The sequence below is a fragment of the Hemitrygon akajei genome, chromosome 7, assembly GCF_048418815.1.
Source record: "Hemitrygon akajei chromosome 7, sHemAka1.3, whole genome shotgun sequence".
Taxonomy (NCBI): domain Eukaryota; kingdom Metazoa; phylum Chordata; class Chondrichthyes; order Myliobatiformes; family Dasyatidae; genus Hemitrygon; species Hemitrygon akajei.
In genome coordinates this window covers 179,307,015-179,330,755 of record NC_133130.1, presented here as the reverse complement: position 1 = coordinate 179,330,755, position 23,741 = coordinate 179,307,015, and the positions used below count along the sequence as shown (strand labels likewise).

The following is a 23,741-nucleotide window of genomic DNA, read 5'->3' as shown; positions in this document are numbered from 1 at the left end:
TGATTACCTGACTGGCAGACCACAGGGGACTGCCCTGTCTCCCTTTCTCTTCACCATCTACACCTCGGACTTCAACTACAACACAGAGTCTTGCCATCTTCAGAAGTTTTCTGATGACTGCCATAGTTGGATGCATCAGCAAGGGAGATGAGGCTGAGTACAGGGCTACAGTGGGAAACTTTGTCACATGGTGTGAGCAGAGTCATCTGCAGCTTAATGTGAAAAAGACTAAGGAGCTGGTAGTGGACTGAGGAGGGCTAAGGCACCGGTGACCTCTGTTTCCATCTAAGGGGTCAGTGTGGACATGGTGGAGGATTACAAATACCTGGAGATACGAATGGACAATAAACTGGACTGGTCAAAGAACACTGAGGCTGTCTACAAGAAGGGTCAGAGCCCTCTCTACTTCCTGAGGAGACTGAGGTCCTTTAACATCTGCCGCACGATGCTGAGGACGTTCTACGAGGTTGTGGTGGCCAGTGCTATCATGATTGCTGTTGTGTGCTGGGGCAGCAGGCTGAGGGTAGCAGACACCAACAGAATCAACAAACTCATTCATAAGGCCATTGATGTTGTGAGGGTAGAACTGGACTCTCTGATGGTGGTGTCTGAAAAGAGGATGCTGTCCAAGTTGCATGCCATCTTGGACAATGACTCCCATCCACTCCATAATGTACTGGCTAGGCACAGGAGTACATTCAGCCAGAGACTCATTCCACCGAGATGTAACACTGAGCGTCATAGGAAGTCATTCCTACCTGTGGCCATCAAACTTTACAACTCCTCCCTCAGAGTGTCAGACACCCTGAGCCAATAGGCTGGCCCTGGACTTATTTCCACTTGGCATGATTAATTTATTATTATTTAATTATTTATGGTTTTATATTGCTATATTTCTTCACTATTCTTGATTGGTACGGCTGTAACAAAACCCATTTTCCCTCGGGATCAATAAAGTATGTCTGTCTGTTATTCCAGACTCCAGGGCATCAGAATCCTCTGGATAAGAAGAAACTTTTACCTATTTTTATTCTTTTAAGAGAGTGGGTGTGTTTTGAGCCCACTTCTAATATGCCAGCATTTTGCAAGGCTGCCTTTCCTTATTAAGGCTTCAAATTAATTTTTAAAAACATTTTAATTACTAAATGTTTAAATTGATTTCTGCCTCTTTCTTATATAAGTTGTGTCCTTTGGGAATAACATTGATACTTAAAACTGAATTGAGCCAGGTGGACTCATCACCAAAAAGAAAATGTGCCTAAACCTTCTTAACAAGGAATCATTACACCAAGTCAACATAAAGTTTTCCTCCCAACAATCATCAGTGCATTTTACAAGGTTCTTGGAAGAGAAAATTCAAGACTACATCAATGCATACATACACAATTGAAAGGTCTATGTCGGGAACTTTAGGCTAACTAAGTTGCCTTTGGTATTCAAGTTGTAATGTTCTATTGTGGATTCTAACTTGTGAAACTCAGTTACTAATCACTACTAGATTGTACTTAAATATTCAGCTGAAATTAATATCTAGTTTTTGTACTAAATGCTGTTGCTAAGCCTTGCAATTAATTCCCCCTTTATTATCTCACATTTTTGATAGGTGAATGGTAATATGATAAGTCAACAATTTCTCTGACCTAGAAAAGGCATGCAAATTCATAGACTTGTATTTTGTCATGTTCTGACGTTATTTTGCATTCAATGCTTGACTGTTTAATTGTAGTTACTGTTATGGAGTTAGATGCTGCCAGTTTGCATAGTAAGCTTCCCAGAGCCATGGGTAATTGATCAGCAATTTGATTTTAAATAATGTTGCATTAGAATGACATATTGGACGGTTGTACAGAGGAATTCGGGATATTTGTTTCAGATATCGCCATGGAATATTTAACCTCCATTTGAACTACAAATGACATAATGGACAATTGAGTATCTCAATACTTCAGTGGCATCAACCTGCCTTATTAGTAAATGCTAAAAGCATACACCAGTACAGTTATTTGTGAAAGACTGTGATCTGTCTTCTGGCTGGACAAATATTAGGAAAGTTTATATTGTTTCAAACATGCAGGTTGCAAACTTTTGCAAGTTGAAAGGTTGCAGTTTACTTGGACAGAGCACAATCAAGTCTCCAACCAGTCATCTAGCCAGGAAAATTCTACCATTTTAGTTTTCTGCAGTATATCTGTACTCATCTGAGGTCTTGTTCACCAAGTGTATGCCAGGAGAAGTGTGTATTTGATATTTAATAAGTAAGAAGATAGCATGGTGATAATTTTGTGTTTGTTAATCATAAACTTGATGTAAAAATTTGAAAAAACAGATGGAACAAAATATAGTCTTTTTTTAGTCAAATGTAAAGCTAAAGATGAAATACTTTCTTGTTGCCTTCATAATTTGTTTGAACTGAAACGGTTATCTTTTACTAACTTTCAAACAGTGCCTTTGAAGAGATGCCTTATAATAATGTTGTGGAATGCAAGATGTGCTAAATGCTTACACTGAAATTACCTCTTCAGAGAAGAACTTTATAAAATGTGTTTTAGCTTCGAGAATTGTTGTTAATTTATCTTTAAGGTGTTTGGTGTATGAAACGATTACTTCTAAAATGTTTCTTTTAAGTACAGGTGAAATTTATCTATTTAGAAATCCTGCAACGTGATTAGAATAATTAGTTCATTGGAGGTCTGATGCCAAAATGTACTCAAAACAAACATATCATTACTCAACCATATGGTACAGAGTGAGACCCAGATATCTTAAATTACTTGGTCACAAGAAGAAATTTGACTTATTGTTCTCTACCCTTGCAAGATGTTTAGAGCAGTGTTAGCAAGATCCTGGAAGTCATAGCTTGCATACTTACCTTTTTTATTAGCAGTGAACTTTGAGCTTTGTGCTTTTACATTTGAATGTTTGTTCTTTCACAACAGTTAACATAAGAAAAACTGGCCAAGCAAAATACTTTAATGGGGTATCTTAACTGTTAACCTTTGTATTTCTTGTATAAATTACATTGGAAGCAGTTTCTTGGAGTTGGGAAGATCTGATACTGCAAATACACCAATAGTCTGAGTGAGGTGATTGACCTTTGCTTCTTCAGTGCTGCTCAGATATGTTCAACCTTTAAAGGATATTAGATTTACTAGAATGTTTCAGATTTGTAAGCATTTGTTTGAATAGCAAAATGTAATTTTGAACCAACCGTACCATGTTATAGCTTGCAGATGTATACTGTATATAATTTCCTCCAATTATAACCTGTACTTTCTCAGCGCTGCGCTCTATACCAGGGCAGACCCTTCATCCATCTTCATCATTCTCTTCATGAGTTCTACTAAGCTCAATGTGGGATCCTGTTGAACAGAAGTCAGTGGTTGGATAGGATGGAGGTTGAATTAACTTTATTGAATTGAATTGACTTAATTTCTTACATCCTTCACATACATGAGGAGTAAAAATCTTTACTTTATGTCTCCAGCTAAATGTGCAATGTACAATCATAGTAATTTATAAGAAGTAGAACAGTCAATGTAATATAGAGTACACTCAAGTCAGCGTGAGTTCGTCATCTGATGGCCTGGTGGAAGAAGCTGTCCCAGAGCCTGTTGGTCCTGGCTTTTATGCTGCAGAACCGTTTCCTAGACGGTAGCAGCTGGAATAGATTGTGATTGGGGTGACTTGAGTCCCCAGTTATCCTTCGGGCCCTTTTTACACACCTGTCCTTGTAAATATCCTTAATCATGGGAAGTTCACAACTACGGGTGCACTGGGCTGTCCACACCACTCTCTGCAGAGTCCTGCGATTAAGGGAGGTACAATTCCCATACCAGGCAGTGATGTAGCCAGTCAGGATGCTCTCAATTGTGCCCCTGAAGAAAGTTTTTAGGATTGGGGGCCCCATACCAACCTTCCTCAACTGCCTGAGGTGAAAGAGGCGCTGTTGTGCCTTTTTCACCACACAGCTGGTGTGTACAGACCACATGAGGTCCTCGGTGATGTGAATGCTGGGGAACTTGAAGCTGTTTACCCTCTCAACCCCAGATCCATTGATGTCAATAGGGGTTAGCCCGTCTCCGTTCCTCCTGTAATCCACAACCAGCTCCTTTGTTTTTGCGACATTGAGGAAGAGGTTGTTTTCTTGACACCACTGTGTCAGAGAGATGACTCCTTCCCTGTAGGCCACCTCATTACTGGGGATCTTTGTTCCTGACCAATGGGCATGAAGTGTAAAGTGCTATCAAGAATCCTTCTTCCTATGAGTCATTGTAGGATTCCCTAGAGTCACTGGGGATGTTACACTTTTTCAAAGAGATTTTGAGTATTCTTTTGTCCACTTGGTAGTTTCTTCATCTATCTGACCCCCCTTTGAAAGCCAGCTGTCAGACATGCAAAGGGCATGGTCTTCCTGTTTGAGCCAACTGAGTGTAGTTAGGCGCCTGGTCTTGGGATCATGGCTTGGAAAAGGATACCTATACTGATTCACTTATCATGGTGAGCTTGGAGGATTTTGCAGAGCCGGCTTTGGATGCAGCTCTCCAGTACCTTAAGGTTCCTGCTGTAGATGGTGCAACATATCAGAAATGCTCAGGAGAGCAATGATCGTTGACACCTAATAGCCAGTTTTGGTGTCTTGCTCATCAAGCACTCTTTGTCTCAGACAGCCCAAGAGTCTGTGTTGTTTCTTTGAAGTAGTTTGTGAGATCGTCATTGGGGTCTCCCTTCATTAAAAAGTAACTCTCAAAATATGGCAAATAGTCTACTTATCCCCGGTTCTAATCCTAGAGTAGTCTTTTTTGGAGGGAAAATATTTAAAGATTAAAGAGAAATTGTCTTTATTTGTCACATGTACATCGAAATATACATACAGAGAAATGTATAGTTTACTTCAATGACCAACACAGTCTGCGGATCGTGCTGAAGGCAGACCGCAAGTGTCGCCACACCTCTGGCACTAACATAACATGCCCATAACTCACTAACCCTTACTATACATCTCTGAATATGGAAGCAAGCCAAATCCCAAGTGGTCATAGGGACAATGTAGAAACAAAGTAAAAAGCATAGATCATTCTACCTACAAATTGAACCTTGATCATACAGTTGGCTCTGTAAAGTGTTGCACTAACCGCTATGTTACCTTGCTGCTGTATTGTACAATGGGGACAGTTTTGTTTTAAAAGTAAAACTCATTCTCTCAGACATTCCAGTGATCAAGGTGATGATGGCTTGGTGCTGGGTCTCAGTGAATGTATACAAGCATCATTTCCATAATGGAATTGGTTTGGTATTGGTTCTGCAGTAGAGGGGAAATGAGTTAAATGGTTTCCCTTTTGTACATTCGTTCCACTCCAGCAGGAAACATAGCAGTAGTGAGGTACAGCAAGTGAAAGGAAAGATTGCCCTTTATTTCTCAACAAGATAGCCTTGTTTAGCATTAATCTACACAGAGATTGAGTGTGATGGAGAACTGTTGATTAAGCTTGTATGCCATCTTGTGGCAGACCTACAGTAATACCAAATCAAGTATCTCTACATAATGACATTTGAGATTTTTTTTCAGAGTGCCCCTTGATCGAAGGCACCCGATTGAAAGCATTGAGCCCCAAATAATCGCAGAAATGGCAAAATCTGGGGCTGATCTTTTTTATTTATTTACTGACATACAGCATGGAATAGGCTGGTCAAGCTACCCTCGTGTTGTCAGTTTTGCTGACCTCAGATCTCCTATCTAGATCCATTCCAGCTCCCTTTGGGAATAAAAATAACATCCTGAGAGAAAGCACTATTTTATATAGATTCGAAAACCAATCAAAGAGAGTCAAGTGAAATTCTAATTGTATTGAAATGAAGAGGCAACCTTATGCAACTTGCACAGTATCTTGTGGACAGCACACTTTAGCACATATGGTGCATGTTTGTTACTTTTGATTGTGCTGTTCACCTGTCTACCTGCAGCACTCCAGTCTCTTTCTTGTGACACCTTTCTCTGTATTTGCCCTTTTGCTGCCTGCACTTAGGATTCCATACACTCTTTGTATATGAAGCAATGATCCACTTGTACATCCAATTCAGAATACTATATTCATTACTCACAAAGTGATCTCTTTTTCATTTTATTTATTGATACAACGTGGAACAGGCCATTCCGGCCCAACGAGCCAAATGTGCAGCAACCCACCTATAATTTACAATGACCAATTACCTACAAATTGGTTTGTCTTTGGACTGAGGGAGGAAACCGAATCTCAAGGGAAGGATGTGCAAACCTCTTTCAGAGGGCATTGGAATTGAACTCCAAACTTTGATGCCTCAAGTTGTAATAGCTTCGTGTTAACCACTATGCTACCATGGTGCCCCATAAATTGGAGAAGCTACGTATGGATTGAGCGACAGCTTTGCAGAATGCCTCATTTTGGCTGCTTATGCAACACTGCTTCCAGTTGCCTGTCAATTCAATCCTTCATTATATCCATACATAGTCCTCTGTCTTTAGGTTCCCACACTGCTTACATGAAGCTTATGAGGAACAGCATTTCGTATGTCATTACTACTAATTACAGCTTCCAAAACAAAACATTGAATTCAACAATTTCAAATTTTCAAATAAAAGAAATTTTGTCCTGTATCTAAAATGTACTGCATTTGCTTTTACTTGTTCCTCTTGGTAACTTCAGATTTCATTTCTCCCATGGTGTACAGTTGGCCCTCCTTATCCGCGGATTCCGCATGTGTGGATTCAACCAACCGCAGATCGGAAAAACCCAGAAGTTCTCTCTCCAGCTCTCGTTGTTTGAGCATGTACAGACTATTTTTTTCTAGTCATTATTCCCTAAACAATACAGTATATCAACTATTTACATAGCATTTACATTGTATTAGGTATCATAAGTAGAAATGACTTAAAAGTGCAGGCAGTCCCTGGGTTATGAACGAGTTCCATTCCTGAGTCTGTCTTTAAGTCAGATTTGAGGTCGGAACAGGTACATCCAGTATTATTTAGCATCAGTTAGTCAAATGTTTTTCTTAGTATATAGTACATATTTTACCTTTCTATGCATATAAAACACTTAAGAAACATACGTATTTCAATAATTAAACCACTGCGTTGCTTAGTAATAATTGTAGCTTTCATCGGGGTGGGGCCTTTCAAATGCTCCATTAAAATTGTTCCGATCGTTGACCGACTGTAGCCTAATGCTTTTTCAATGACCGATGGCGTTTCACCTCTTTCCAATTGCTTTATTACTTCCACCTTATTTTCAATCGTGATCATGATTATTTTCATGAACAGAAACAGCGCGGATTCAGAGCTATGCTGGGTCCTAATGTCCATCGCTCTGAACATGTTAAATAAAGTCTGGGGTTCTGCTGGGCCCTAAAGACCACCGCACTGATTCAGGTTAAATAAGGGACAAGCATCTGCGATTTTTGGTATCCACGGGGGGTCTCGGAACCAATCCCCCGTGGATAAGGAGGGCCAACTGTACCTTTTTTTTTCCCCCAACATACAATACTGTAAGCCCCTTTTTCCAGTCAGGTGTTCTACCTCAAACACCATTTGCCTACTCTGTCTCTCTAGAGCCCTGATTCCTTCAATGTTCAGAAGTTGATTAATTTCTGTTTTGAAAGCAGTCTGTGACTGAGCATTGATTTTCTTCCCAGGTTGAGAATTTTAAGGTTCACCATCCACTGAATGAAGTAATATTTCCTCATTTTAAACCATAGACATCTGTACTATCACCCTTTTTCAGTCATCAGACTGCTATTACAAATCTCTCCTGATCTTCGTCCTCTTGCTGACACTCTCTTTTGTTCTCTAGCCCCTTTTCCCTTTACTCTGCACTTGAGCGAAGATCAATTTCATGGAAAAATAGCTCTATTCCCACACAAATTTCCTGCATTTTCCTAATTTCAGATTTCTGGCATCTGCTTGGTTTTCTTTTGAGCCATACTAGTGTTAAGTTTCTTGTGCAAGGTGACATAACACAAACCAAACTGAACTTCAGTTAAAAACTAAGTATCTATATGTCAAAGATTAACCCATGGAATCTCAATAAAGATAATCAAAGAATTTCAGTGACAAAGTTTTGACGTGAATCTGAAACTCTGCCTTTGTTTCATCATTACTGTTCACAACCAGTGCTGATATATTTGGCAGGAGCAAAGAACATAGGCTTCTTTACATTCATTGTGAGGTAATTATGTAGCACTGGAACTAAAAGAAATAGAACTTTACCCAGACCTACATAGTAAAATAGTTTGTTTATTCATTTTTTGGGTTCCCAAAATTTTCATTTATCATTACCCATTTCTGCTCTTTGGGAAGATTGGGTAACATACCTACAACCAAGTGGCTTTCTTGGCCATTTTAGAGAGCATTTAAAAGTCAAGCAATTGGAGCCATGTAGGTTTGACCCCAGAAGGTGGAGCAGACTTCTTCCACCCCCACAGCTTCACCCAAAGAGCATCTTACAAGCCTGGTAATGTTGGTGGTCATACAGCATTCATCCTTTGTCTCACTGACTCCATACTGATAATCAGCACTCATATACATTTATAGCTCTTGCAACATTTTCATCAAGTTCACCACCCCAAACATCTCCCCCAGTATTCAACTTTTCAACTGCTTACTAGAGATACCTTACAGTGGGAAATTACATGATCAACTCGTGTATGTCTTTGAAATGTAGGAGGGCATCCACATGGTCACAGGGAAAATGTGCAGACACCACAAGATGTCACTGAAGTTATGAGGCAGCACCTCTATTTGTGCAACTCACGGACTACTAAGTCTGGTTGTTACTTTGCCCAAGTTCTAGATTACCAATGAACTAATGCCACATCCCCATAAGATGCACGCAATGTTTCTCATTATCAACAACAAAATGTTAGTCATAAACTGCCTAATCCTATTGACCTGCACCCGAATCATAGCCCTCCATACCCCTGCCATCTATGTCCCTATCTAAATTTCTCTTAGACGTTCAAATCGTACTCACATGCACCACTTGCTTTGGCACCTCATTCCACACTTTCACAATCCTCTAAGTAAAGAAGATTCCCCTCATGTTTCCCTTGAACTTTTCACCTTTCACTCTTAACCCATGCCCTCTAGTTGTAGTCCCACTCAGCCTCAGTGGAAAAGACCTGCTTGCATTTACCCTATCTATACCCCTCATAATTTTGTGTACCTCTACTACGCTCCAAGGAATGAAGTCCTAACCTATTCTATCTTTGAGTCCTAAAACTTCAAGATGTAATTCTGACCTGTTTGTCTTTATAGCACAAACTTCACTTACTGATCAATAAGAGGCCAGGGCATATCGAAGTCCTATTTAGGATTTGTGACTGGAGTTGAGCATTGTGCAGTCATAATTGAGGACTTCTCCATCCTGTAAAGGAGAGAATGCTGTTGATAAAGCATAAACATGATAGATCTTCAGTTCCATAATCTTCTATGGGAGAAATATCAATTGGCTTTTAGCTTGCTTTGAAATTCACCTATTGCAAAAAAGGGAGGTCCTCAACATTTTAAAGAGTACTTGTTTAACTGTTTTGATAACTCTGTTTTGAAGCAGATTTAAAGATGTGCCTTTTCATTAATCATGTCCTTCACTTTTAAAAGTTCCCTGGGTTACCTGAGAATTCATTTGAAAATAATCATCTCCTGCCTCATTATGTCTGCATCAACCATGTTTTCCTTCACTAATGGACCAGTTTGAATGTAATGACGTTTTGTATATCACACTCAGCAGATTAAGAAGATTCCAAGCAGTATATCCTAATTGCTTTTTAACTCTAGGTGTCCTTTTTGGTTCAGATTTATTCTATAATGTACAACTGATATGTGTAGGATTTACATAAAACTTGATAAGACAAAGTAATAGTTCAGAAATTATCTGTTTAGAACAGAGATAAGGAGGGATTTCTTTAGCCAGAGGGTGGTGAATCTGTGGAATTCGTTGCCACAGATGGCTGTGGAGGCCAAGTCATTGGGTATATTTAAAGCAGAGGTTGATAGGTTCTTGATATAGTCACTGTGTCAAATTATGGGGAGAAGCTAAAAGGATGAAGTTGAGAGGGATAATAAATCAGAGATAATGGAATGCTGGAGTAAACTTGATGGGCTGAATGGCCTAATCTATGTCTTGTGGTCATCTTGTTCTATTAAAAAGTTGTGGTAATGCAATTGTTCAACTCCAATAGTTTGGAACAGGCTTCTTACAAATCTGTGGTTTAATTTCTATTTTCCAATGACCTTAGGAGGAGGGAATGCTATCCATTTTGTAAATTGAGGTTTACTGCAGTGAAAAAAATCCTTTCATTCAATAAAGATCAAAACATAACAGTAAAATGTGTTGTTTATGTCAACAATCAACACAGTCTGAGGATGAACTGGAGACTACTTACAAGTGTTGCCACGCTTCCACTGCCCACTGGCATGCTCACAATTTAATAATCCTAGCTTGCACATTTCTGGAATATGGGAGGAAACTGGCGCAGTCAAGGAGAGAACATACAGGCAACTGTGGGAATTGAACCCTGATCCTCTTTGAGTTTCTATCAACAGGCAGGAGACTCCAAAGCATAAATACAAGACTTGTCATGATGGGAAACAGTTACTTCCCTCAAGCCAAAAGGTTTCTGAACTCCCTACTACATCACATTCGAAGTGTGACTGATTATTCTGTATCTGACAATGTTTAATTTATGCACTTTAATTTGTTTATTTATGCGTAATCCATCTGTAGATTTTATCCTTACTTTCCTAAGTTATTGTGTGTTAGATTGGTGTTATGTGTACTACTGTGCTTTACATCCTGGTCCAGGAGAACATTGTCTCATTTGATGGTATATATGTACTGTACATAGTTAAGTAACTTTACTTTATTGTCACCAAACAATTGATACTAGAGCGTATAATCATCACAGCGATATTTGATTCTGCGCTTCGTGCTCCCTGAAGTACAAATCGAAGTAAATATAATAAAAATTTAAATTATAAATCATAATTAGAAAATAGAAAAGGTAGTGCAATCAGGTCCAGATATTTGGAAAGTACGGCCCAGATCCAGGTCAGGATCTGTTCAGCAGTCTTATCACAGTTGGAAAGAAGCTGTTCCCAAATCTGGCCATACGAATCTTCAAGCTCCTGAACCTTCTCTTGGAGGGAAGAGGAACAAAAAGTGTGTTGGCTGGGTGGGTCATGTCCTTGACTATCCTGGCAGCACTGCTCCGACAGCATGCGGTGTAAAGTGAGTCCAAGGATGGAAGATTGATTTGTGTGATGTGCTGGGCTATGTTCACGATCTTCTGCAGCTTCTTCCGGTCTTGGACAGGACAACTTCCATACCAGGTTGTGATGCACCCAAGAAGAATACTTTCTATGGTGCATCTATAAAAATTTGTGAGGGGTTTAGGGGACAGGCCAAATTTCTTCAGCTTTCTCAGGAAGTAAAGGTGCTGGTGGGCCTTCTTGGCAGTGGACTCTGCTGGTTAAACCAAGCCAGGTCATTTGTGATATTCACCCCGAGGAACTTAAAGCTTTTGACCTGTTCCACCTGCGCAACACCAATGTCAGACAGACATACTTTATTGATCCCAAAGGAAATTGGGTTTCGTTACAGTCGCACCAACCAAGAATAGCGCAGAAATATAGCAATATAAAACCATAAATAATTAAATAATAATAAGTAAATTATTCCAAGTGGAAATAAGTCCAGGACCAGCCTATTGGCTCAGGGTGTCGCTGAGGGGGGAGTTGTAAAGTTTGATGGCCACAGGCAGGAGTGACTTCCTGTGACGCTCAGTGTTGCATCTCGGTGGAATGAGTCTCTGGCTGAATGTACTCCTGTGCCTAACCAGTACATTATGAAGTGGATGGAAGACATTGTCCAAGATGGCATGCAACTTGGACAGCATCCTCTTTTCAGACACCACCATCAGAGAGTCCAGTTCCACTCCCACAACATCACTCGCCTTACGAATGAGTTTGTTGATTCTGTTGGTGTCTGCTACCCTCAGCCTGCTGCCCCAGCACACAACAGCAAACATGATAGCACTGGCCACCACAGACTTGTAGAACATCCTCAGCATCGTCCGTCAGGTGTTAAAGGACCTCAGTCTCCTCAGGAAGTAGAGAGGGCTCTGACCCTTCTTGTAGACAGCCTCAGTGTTCTTTGACCAGTCCAGTTTATTGTCCATTCGTATCCCCAGGTATTTGTAATCCTCCACCATGTCCACACTGACCCCTTGGATGGAAACAGGGGTCACCGGTGCCTTAGCCCTCCTCAGGTCCACCACCAGCTCCTTAGTCTTTTTCACATTAAGCTGCAGATGATTCTGCTCACACCATGTGTCAAAGTTTCCCACCGTAGCCCTGTACTCCACCTCATCTCCCTTGCTGATGCATCCAACTATGGCAGAGTCATCAGAAAACTTCTGAAGATGGCAAGACTCTGTGCAGTAGTTGAAGTCCGAGGTGTAGATGGTGAAGAGAAAGGGAGACAGGACAGTCCCCTGTGGAGCCCCAGTGCTGCTGACCACTCTGTCTGACACACAGTGTTGCAAGCGCATGTAGATGGGGTCGTGAGATCCACTACTCCTTCTGAAGTCAACAACCAATTCCTTCATCTTGCTGACGTTGAGGGATAGGTTGTTGTCTTCACACCATGCCACCAGGTTCTTAATTTCCTCTCTACTCAGACTCATCATTACCCAAGATAAGGCCTACAATTGTGGTGTCATCAGCAAACTTGTATATTGAGTTCGATGGAAACTTGGCCACACAATCATGGGTGTACAGTGAGTACAGCAGGGGCCTGAGTAGACTTGACTTGATTGGTGCTGTAAAGTGTTACGCCAACTGCTACGCTATCATGCCATCCCACTCTTTCATGCGATTTACACAATAAGTAATGCCTACAGTAATGTTATTCCAAATGAACGTCACTCTGCAGATTGAATTCTAGTGTAGCAGAATTATAGTGTAGATTGATTTGAAAAATTCATACATTTTCTATCATATAATCTTGATTATAATGGTACTTTACCATTGGATTAAATGGTACATACCAGGTTTTGTCACAAGGCTTTTATGTAGTCAGAGCACTCAACAGCCAAAAGTTTCACTGTACTTTCAGCTCAAGATCATTCTATTCCTTGAAAACAATGTGATTATTGTGGTCAGTCATGGGTTGCAGATAATTTGATTTCTGTAGTAGTTGAGATGTTTATGAAGCTTTTTACATGTCATATAAGTTGTCAGAATGGAAGGATAAGAACTTTACTTAAGAAAAGGGGATTAGTTTGATTGGGCATTTGATTACTAATTAGCATAGTTCAGCAAAACATTGTGGGCCAAAGGGGCTGTTGCTGTGCTGTTTCTTCTGTGTCTGAATGATAGCTAAATTGTGATGGATATGAAATGAGCTATACAGATAGTCCCCGAGTTACGAACGTCTGACTTACGAACCGAGGAAGGAGAACGCTGTCCGCCATTTTACGTCATTGCCATTGACATTGTGTTGAGTATTTAACTTTGTATTTGGCTTAAATTTTTCTAAATAAGATTCACCCTGACCCCCCCCCCAGTTCCGGTCGGCTCGTGGCACAGTGAGATCAGCGCCAGGTTCAAGAACGAAGGGAAGGTTCCCGAGTTCGATCTAGTGACAGACTGCTCCCATGCCAGGTTGATGTTGAGCTCACAACTCTACCTCGTAAACAAAAATACTGCCACCTCCAGTTTAAATTCCTACACGGAATGTTGTGGAGGATCAAATACCGGCACAGCACCCACTTGTCGCCTGTCTCAGTGCGGTGGAGTTTAGGACCCGGGGAATTCGGTGCGGTGGTCCTTAAGACCCAGCGGATCTCGGGAGCCGGCGTAGGTTGGGACCCGCCGCCCACAGTGTTTCTGTTCCATTGACGGGAAGCGATCGCGATCGAAAATAAAGTGGAAATAATAAAGCGTTTGGAAAGAGGTGAAACGCCATCGGTCATTGGAAAAGCATTAGACTACAGTTGGTCAACGTTCGGAACAATTTTAAAGAGTAATGGATAAAGTGAGAATAATGAAGCATGTGAAAGGCCCTGCCCCGATGAAAGCTACAATTATTACTAAGCAACGCAGTGGTTTAATTATTGGAATATATACGTTTCTTAAGTGTTTTATATGCATAGAAAGGTGAAATATATACACGTAGTCCCCGGGTTACGTATGAGTTCCGTTCCTGAGTCCGTCTTTAAGTCGGATTTGTACTTACGTCGGAACAAGTACATCCGGTATTATTTAGCGTCAATTAGTAAAACGTTTGTCTTAGTATATAGTATATATTTTACCTTTCTATGCATATAAAACACAAGAAACGTATGTATTCCAATAATTAAACCACTGCGTTTCTTAGTAATAATTGTAGCTTTCATCGGGGCAGGGCCTTTCACATGCTCCATTATTCTCAATTTATCCGTTACCCTTTAAAATTGTTCCAATCGTTGACCGACTGTAGCATAACGCTTTTCCAATAATCGATGGCGTTTGACAAGGTCCCACACAGGAGATTAGTGTGCAAACTTAAAGCACACGGTATTGAGGGTATGGTATTGATGTGGATAGAGAATTGGTTGGCAGACGGGAAGCAAAGAGTAGGAGTAAACGGGACCTTTTCAGAATGGCAGGCAGTGACTAGTGGGGTACCGCAAGGCTCAGTGCTGGGACCCCAGTTGTTTACAATATATATTAATGATTTAGACGAGGGAATTAAATGCAGCATCTCCAAGTCTGCGGATGACACGAAGCTGGGCGGCAGTGTTAGCTGTGAGGAGGATGCTAAGAGGGTGCAGGGTGACTTGGATAGGTTAGGTAAGTGGGCAAATTCATGGCAGATGCAATTTAATGTGGATAAATGTGAGGTTGCAAGAACAGGAAAACAAATTATTATCTGAACGGTGGCCGATTAGGAAAAGGGGAGGTGCAACGAGACCTGGGTGTCATTGTACACCAGTCATTGAAGGTGGGCATGCAGGTACAGCAGGTGGTGAAAAAGGCAAATGGTATGTTGGCATTCATAGCAAAAAGATTTGAGTACAGGAGCAGGGAGGTCCTGCAGTTATACAAGGCCTTGGTGAGACCGCACCTAGAGTATTGTGTGCAGTTTTGGTCCCCTAATCTGAGGAAAGACATTCTGGCCATAGAGGGAGTACAAAGAAGGTTCACCAGATTGATTCCTGGGATGGCAGGACTTTCATATGTAGAAAGACTGGATCGACTAGGCTTATACTCACTGGAATTTAGAAGATTGAGGGGGGATCTTATTGAAACGTATAAAATTCTAAAGGGATTGGACAGGCTAGATGCAGGAAGATTGTTTCCGATGTTGGGGAAGTCCAGAACGAGGGGTCACAGTTTAAGGATAAAGGGGAAGCCTTTTAGGACCGAGATGAGAAAAACTTCTTCACACAGAGAGTGGTGAATTTGTGGAATTCTCTGCCACAGGAAACAGTTGAGGCCGGTTCATTGGCTATATTTAAGAGGAAGTTAGATATGGCCCTTGTGGCTAAAGGGATCAGGGGGTATGGAGAGAAAGCAGGTACAGGGTTCTGAGTTGGATGATCAGCCATGATCATACTGAATGGCGGTGCAGGCTCGAAGGGCCAAATGGCCAACTCCTGCACCTATTTTCTGTGTTTCTATGTTTCCACTTTATTTTCAATCGCGATCGCTTCCCGTCAATGGAACAGAAACACTGGGGGCGGCGGGTCCCGAGCTGCACTGGCTCCCGAGGTCCACTGGGTCCTAAGGACCACCGCACTGAATTCCCCAGGTCCGAAACTCCACCACACTGAGATAGGTTAAATGGGACAAGTGGGGGCTGTGCTGGGTTTGGGTATTTGATCCTCCCACAATACTCCACGTGGGAATTTAAACTGGAGGTGGCAGTGGGTTTTTTTTTACGAGGTCAAGTTGCGAGCTCGACATCAACCCGACACGGATGGTACGGGAGTCACTGGATCGACATCAACCCAGCACGGGAGCGGTCTGTCACTAAATCAAACTCAGGAACCTCTGTTCTTGAGCTCGGTGCTGATCTCACAGCGCCACCAGCCGACCGGAACGGGGGTGGGGGGGGGGGGGGGGCGGCGGGTGGAAGCAGGGTCAGGGTGAATCTTACTAAGAAACATTTAAGCCAAATACAAAGTTAAACAAACACCCAACACAGTGTCAACGGCAACGACTCAAAATGGCAGATGACATTCTCCTTCCTCGGTTCGTAAGTACGAGTTGTCCGTAAGTCGGACATTCGTAACTCGGGGACTACCTGTACTATATACTAAGACAGACGTTTGACTAACTGATGCTAAATAATACCGGATGTATTTGTTCCGACTTACGTACAAATCTGACTTAAAGACAGACTCAGAAACGGAACTCAAGTCAAGTCAACTTTTATTGTCATTTCGACCATATCTGCTGGTACAGTGCATAGTAAAAATGAGTCAATGTTTTTCAGGACCATGGTGTTACATGACACAGTACAAAAAACTAGACTGAACTACGTAATAATTTAAAAAAACAACACAGAGAAAGCTACCCTAGACTACAGACCTACACTGGACTGCATAAAGTGCACAAAAACAGTGCAGGCATTACAATAAATAATAAACAGGACAGTAGGGCAAGGTGTCAGTCCAGGCTTCGGGTATTGAGGAGTCTGATAGCTTGGGGGAAGAAACTGTTACATAGTCTGGTCGTGAGAGCCCCAATGCTTTGGAGCCTTTTCCCAGACGGCAGGAGGGAGAAGAGATTGTATGAGGGGTGCATGGGGTCCTTCATAATGCTGTTTCCTTTGCGGATGCAGCATTTAGTGTAAATGTCCGTGATGGCAGGAAGAGAGACCCCGATGGTCTTCTCAGCTGACCTCACTATCCGCCGCAGGGTCTTGTGATCTGAGATGGTGCAATTTCCGAACCAAGCAGTGATGCAGCTGCTCAGGATGCCTCAGTACAACCCCTGTAGAATGTGATGAGGATGGGGGGTGGGAGATGGACTTTCCTCAGCCTTCGCAAAAAGTAGAGACGCTGCTGGGCTTTCTTTGCTATGGAGCTGGTGTTGAGGGACCAGGTGAGATTCTCCAACAGGTGAACACCAAGAAATTTGGTGCTGTTTACGATCTCTACCGAGGAGCTGTCGATGTTCAGGGGGGAGTGGTCGCTCCGTGCCCTCCTGAAGTCAACAACCATCTTTTTTGTTTTGTTCACATTAAGAGACAGGTTGTTGGCTCTGCACCAGTCTGTTAGCTGCTGCACCTCCTCTCTGTAAGCTGACTTATCTTTCTTGCTGATGAGACCCACCACGGTCATGTCATCGGTGAACTTGATGATGTGGTTCGAGCTGTGTGTTGCAGCACAGTCGTGGGTCAGCAGAATGATCAGCAGTGGACTGAGCACTCAACCCTGGGGAGCCCCCGTGCTCAGTGTACGTAACTCGTACGTAACCCGGGGACTGCCTGTATACTGTTATTGTGTTACATATATAAAATCTATTACTGAGAAGTTCATTAAAGGAAAAATATATTGGCCTTATTATTATATATTAATATTATTAGAGAACGTGAGTAAAAGGGTAGGGCTGTCTCGTTGCAATCGTATAAGGGAATCTTAGTGAGATTACACCAAGAGTATCAAGTAAGGTTTTTTTTTAGGTTGAAGAGTGGGCTAGAGGAGCCAGTGATTACTGTTCCAGTTTATAATGTTCTAACATTACTCAGCTTGCTTCCAGTAGCACAAGGAACAGGCCTTTAGAATTATTACTGCTCTGTATACAATTAAAAGTAGTCTTTCTAGCTTTCCGTGTAGGTGTACAGTAGCACAGCTAGAGCAGTTACAACTTCATAGCTCCAGGTTGAAACTTGATTACCAGTGTTACTTGTGTGGAGTTTGTGCATTCTCATTATAGCCAGATAGGTCTCACCCAGGTGGTCCAGTTTCCATCCACCACCCAAAAATGGGCAGGTTCGTAGTTTAATAGGCCGCTGTAAAGTTGCCTCTGGTGTGTACGGATGATAAAAAAGTGGGCAGAGTAGATTACAGGGAAAATTATTGGGGAATCTGATGGGCCAATGAGCTGCTATATGGTGGCCAAAATGTGTCAAACAGAAATACAGAAATAATCTAAGTTTTAAGAGTAATGTAAAGCTGTACAATGTCCATAATTAATTTTCTGATTAGTAATAAGAATACCTAACATAATTTATTTCTGTTAATTTCCAGGTGCGTGATGATTCCAGTAACGGAACTGCGATATTTTGCCGACACCCAGCCTGCTTACCGCATCTTGAAGCCATGGTGGGACGTATTTACGGACTACATCTCCATCGTAATGCTTATGATAGCAGTGTTTGGGGGCACATTGCAGGTCACACAAGACAAAATGATCTGTTTACCTTGCAAATGGGTTTCGAACAATACATGTCTAGAACCTGCACAGCCGCCAATAATAGATTATCCAAATGGATCCTTCCCTCGGCCTTCAGTCATTCCCCCGTTTTCCGACGAGCCCACAGGCATCCAATATGACTTGGATCGGCACCAGTACAATTATGTGGATGCAGTGTGCTATGAAACTAAACTTCACTGGTTTGCAAAATACTTCCCATACCTTGTACTTCTGCACACACTAGTATTCTTAGTGTGTAGTAATTTCTGGTTCAAATATCCGCGGACGAGTTCAAAGCTAGAACATTTTGTATCTATTCTCCTTAAATGCTTTGACTCACCATGGACAACACGAGCACTATCCGAAACTGTGGTTGAGGAAAGTGACCCAAAGCAGTCATTTGTTAAAATGAATGGCTCAATGGCAAAGAAATCTTCTTCCACAAGTGAGGACGTGGAGGCCAGCGTACCCATGTTGCAGAGAACAAAATCACGCATTGAACAGGGGATAGTTGATCGCTCAGAGACAGGAGTACTGGATAAAAAGGAAGGAGAGCAAGCTAAGGCCCTTTTTGAAAAAGTAAAGAAATTCCGCACTCATGTGGAGGAAGGCGATATAGTTTACCAACTCTACATGAGACAAACTATTATCAAAGTAATCAAATTCGCGCTTATTATTAGTTACTCACTTTATTATGTTGATGATATAAAATTTGATGTGTCTTGTATTGTGGAGATTCAGAACCTCACAGGATACCGTGTGTATCAGTGTGCTCATCCATTAGCCACCTTGTTTAAAATCCTGGCATCATTTTATATTAGTTTAGTGATTGTTTATGGACTTATTTGCATGTACACGCTTTGGTGGATGCTCCGGCGTTCGTTGAAGAAATATTCATTTGAGTCCATCAGGGAGGAGAGTAGCTATAGTGATATTCCTGATGTTAAGAATGATTTTGCTTTCATGCTGCACCTGATTGATCAGTATGATCCACTGTACTCGAAACGTTTTGCTGTCTTTTTGTCTGAGGTCAGTGAGAACAAGTTGCGGCAGCTCAATCTGAATAATGAGTGGACCCTGGAAAAACTCCGGCAGAGGATCATGAAAAACTCCCAAGATAAACTGGAACTCCACCTCTTCATGCTGAGTGGAATTCCAGACACCATATTTGACCTGACTGAATTGGAAGTGCTCAAACTAGAGATGATCCTGGACGTCACCATTCCCCCAATCATTGCCCAGCTTGCCAACCTCAAAGAACTCTGGTTGTACCACACACCAGCAAAGATTGAGGCACCAGCTCTAGCCTTCTTGCGCGAGCACCTGAAGTCATTGCACATCAAGTTTACAGACATCAAAGAAATCCCCCTGTGGATCTACAGCCTGAAGAACCTTGAAGAGCTTCATCTAACTGGGAATCTGAGTGCAGAAAATAACCGCTACATTGTGATTGATGGCTTGCGGGATCTCAAATGTCTCAAAGTTTTGAGGCTAAAGAGCAACTTGACTAAGCTGCCGCAGGTTGTTACAGATGTTGGTGTTCATCTACAGAAATTGTCGATCAACAACGAGGGTACCAAACTCATGGTCCTCAATAGTCTGAAGAAGATGGTTAATCTGACAGAATTGGAGTTGATTCGCTGTGATTTAGAACGAATCCCACACTCGATCTTCAGTCTCCATAACTTGCAGGAGATCGATCTCAAAGACAACAACTTGAAGACGATCGAGGAAATAATCAGTTTCCAGCACTTACGGCGCCTGGTCTGCCTTAAGCTGTGGTATAACCACATTGCCTACATCCCTATTCAGATTGGCACTTTGAACAACATGGAAAGGCTCTACCTGAACCGAAACAAAATTGAAAAGATTCCCACACAGCTCTTCTACTGCCGCAAATTGCGGTATTTGGATTTGAGTCATAACAACCTAACCTCCATTCCACAGGACATTGGTTATCTACAGAATCTGCAATATTTTGCAGTCACTGCGAACAGAGTGAGTATGCATATCCAATTTTTCTCTCTTTTATATTTTTATCCATTTGCCCTCCTCTGCCTGTTATTAATATTGTTTTTCAAATAGCCATATTAATCAGTGTAAACATATTTGTGGGTATTCATAATATTTTCTGCTTGTCTCATAAATATATTTGCGATACAGATTTTCTGTCATTAAATTGATACACAAAGCTAATTATTGAGAGTTGACACGAGGAAATCTGCAGATGCTGGAAATTCAAACAACAACACACACAAAATGCTGGTAGAACACAGCAGGCTAGGCAGCATCTATAGGGAGAAGCGATGCCGACATTTCAGGCCAAGACGTCGACATCGCTTCTCCCTAGAGATGCTGCCTAGCCTGCTGTGTTCTACCAGCATTTTGTGTGTGTTATTGAGAGTTGACCTCTGATACCCTGAGTTCAAGTTTTGATATGCAATTACTGTTAAGGCCTGCTATTGTTTGCCTTGAAGCAACCTTAGTGTACGTGAAGAACTCAAAAGACATCATGGATGTTTCCTCTCAGGCTTTCAGTAGCTGTTGTGCCTTACAGTTACTATGCACTTCACTCAGACCTGGTACATTTTTAAACACATACAATTCTGCAGATGCTGGAAATCCAGAACAACACAGGAAATGCTAGAGGAACTCAGCAAGCTAGGTAGCACCTATGGAGGGGAATAATAAAAGAATGAAGGGTCTCAGCCCGATACATTTAGCCTGACCTGCTGAGTTCCTGTAGCACTTTTTGTGTTTCCCTGATATATGTTTGATTTGATTACTGCAGATGGTAGCCAGAGCTATGATTAAATCAGTTCATTACTTCTATGTTTTTATGTAGATTGTGACGTTGAGTCTATTACCAACTTCTGGCAGACAGTCTCAACCGTTTCATTCCCTCAGCAGCCCTTTTTCTCATGTACTCATTAACTCTCAGTTGGTACTTTTTGCCTACACTAAGGGCAATCTGCAGTAACTAATTATGCAAAGATGGAATGGGTGGGAAAATTGAAGCCCACCACTTACAAAGAGGATCTTCAGGATCCATGTACCTAAGGTCAGGACTGAACCCAAAACTCCAGGGCTCAAGGCACACTTACTGCCTTGTGACTCATAGTCATTATAACACAGCAACTAGCCCTTCAGCCCAACTCATCCCTGCTGGTCAAAAGCTATTACTAAGCCAAAGTGTTTGCCTGCATTTGGTCCATGTCTTCTAAACCTTTCTAATGCATGATGCTGTCCAAATCTTTTAAAAACGCAATTGTACCAGCCTTCAGCGCTTGCTCTAGTTTGTTGTATCTACCGCTCTTGCTTGAGCCTTGGTTCCCCTATAAACCTTTCCCTCGCAGCTTCAACCTATGTCTTCTAGTTTTAGACTCCCCTACCCTGGGAAAAAGGACCGTGACCATCACTTTACCTATGCCACACTCATGATTTTCTGAACCTCTCTAAGGTCACCCCTCAGACTCCAGTGCTACAAAGAAAACACATCCAAATTTGAAAGCCTAGATAGAGTGAGCATGGAGAGGACATTTCCTGTATTGGGGGAGTCTATGATCAGAGAGCACAACCTCAGAATACAAGGACGTCCCTCTAGAGCAGAGATGGAGAGAAACTTCTTCAGCCAAGAGGGTGGTGAATCTGTGGAATTCATTGCCACAGATGGCTGTGGAGACTAAATCATTGAGTATATTTAAAGCAGAGATTAGTAGGTTTTAGATTATTCAGGGCATCTAAAGTTAAGGGGAAAAGGCAGGAGAATCTATTTGAGAGGGAAAATAAATCAGTCATGATGAAATAGCAGAGCAGACTCTGGGTCAAATGGCCTAATTCTACTCTTAGCAACACATACAGAATGCTGGAGGAACTTTAACAGGCCAGGCAGCATGGAAAAGAGTACAGCCGACATTTTGGGCCGAGACGTTGACTGTATTCTTTTCCATAGATGCTGCTGGCCTGCTGAGTTCCTCCAGCATTTTGTGTGTGTGTTGCTTGGATTTCCAGCATCTGTAGATTTTCTTTTGTTTGTAATTCTACTCCTATGTTTTATAGTGTTATCTGTCCTTATGACAGTTTGCCTTCAGATTAAAGGTTAATCTTTTGTTTTTAAAACATTAAGCCATTATGTGACATTAACTGGTGTTGCAATTACAGTCGGCCCTCCTTATCCGCGAATTCCGCATGTACGAATTCAACCAACCACGAATCGCGAAAACCCGGAAGTGCTCTTCCAGCACTTGTTGTTCGAGCATGTACAGACTTTTTTTTTCTTGTCATTATTCCCTAAACAATGCAGTATAACAACCATTTTACATAGCATTTACATTGTATTAGGTATTATAGGTAATCTAGAGATGATTTAAAGTATACGGGAGGATGTGCGTAGGTTATCGTTTTTACACAAAGTACACTACAGATGCTGTGGTCAAATCAACACGTACAAAAGCTGAATGAACTCAGCAGGTCGGGCAGCATCCGTTGAAATGAGCAGTCAACGTTTCGGGCCGAGACAGTCCTGATGAAGGGTCTCGGCCCGAAACATTGACTGGTCATTTCAACGGATGCTGCCCAACCTGCTAAGTAAATCCAGCTTTTGTACGTATTGATCGGTCATTGGAAAAGCATTAGGCTACGTTGGTCAACGATCAGAACAATTTTAAAGGATAAAGTGAGAAAAGCTCTGCCCTAATGAAAGTTACAATTATTACTAAGCAACGCAGTGGTTTAATTATTGGGTTTTGGGGTTTTGGGCTTTTTTTTTTTTAAATTTTATTTAATTGCATTTTTAAATGATTACAAGTGTAGAAAAAAAAGTATGTGACCCTTCCCCCCTCCCCTTAATCCCTCCCCCCTAACTTCCCTATATAAAAAAAATTAAGAAAGAAAGAAAAGAAAGAAAGAAAGAGTGCCTGGTTGTTGGAAGGTCTCCACATGCTCCATGGAGTTCTTAATAACAATGTTATTGTCAAACAATGTTATTGCCGAAATCTAAAGAAATAGAAATTTTAATTCAAAAAGGAAATATTAAAAAATTTATATCTTGTATGTATAATTTGATTCAAAAACAGGCAACTAAACAAGGAGTCCATAAGTCAAGACAAAAATGGGAAAGTGATTTGAATATTAAAATTGAAGAAACAAATTGGTCAAGACTGTGTCTTGATAGTATGACAAATACAATAAATGTTCGGTTAAGATTAGTGCAATATAACTTTTTACATCAATTATATATTACACCACAAAAAATAAATAAATTAAATCCAAGTTTATCTGATCAGTGTTTCCGATGTAAACA

At 41.4% G+C, this 23,741-nt stretch overlaps 2 protein-coding genes across 10 annotated transcripts in view; one reads left to right on the top strand and one right to left on the bottom strand.

The window, feature by feature from the left end:
- LOC140731232 (kynurenine--oxoglutarate transaminase 1-like) overlaps positions 1 to 23,741 on the bottom strand; it is a 156,845-nt gene that overhangs the window by 87,908 nt on the left and 45,196 nt on the right. The window contains exon 1 of one of the 6 annotated variants that reach the window (XM_073052745.1): positions 9,306 to 9,398. The exons of 4 other annotated variants lie outside the window; for them this stretch is intronic. The gene's annotated coding sequence lies outside the window, so the exon portion shown is untranslated. Of the gene's footprint in view, positions 1 to 9,305; positions 9,399 to 23,741 lie in introns of those variants that run through there. One more of the 6 variants, XM_073052748.1, reaches the window with a different exon arrangement.
- Positions 1 to 23,741, top strand: part of LOC140731229 (volume-regulated anion channel subunit LRRC8A) — a 56,691-nt gene that overhangs the window by 28,150 nt on the left and 4,800 nt on the right. For all 4 annotated transcript variants that reach the window (XM_073052735.1, XM_073052733.1, XM_073052734.1 and 1 more), the window contains one exon: positions 18,274 to 20,437. In XM_073052735.1, the coding sequence (XP_072908836.1) occupies positions 18,281 to 20,437 (2,157 nt within the window). In that variant the 5' untranslated portion in view covers positions 18,274 to 18,280. The remainder of the gene's footprint in view (positions 1 to 18,273; positions 20,438 to 23,741) is intronic.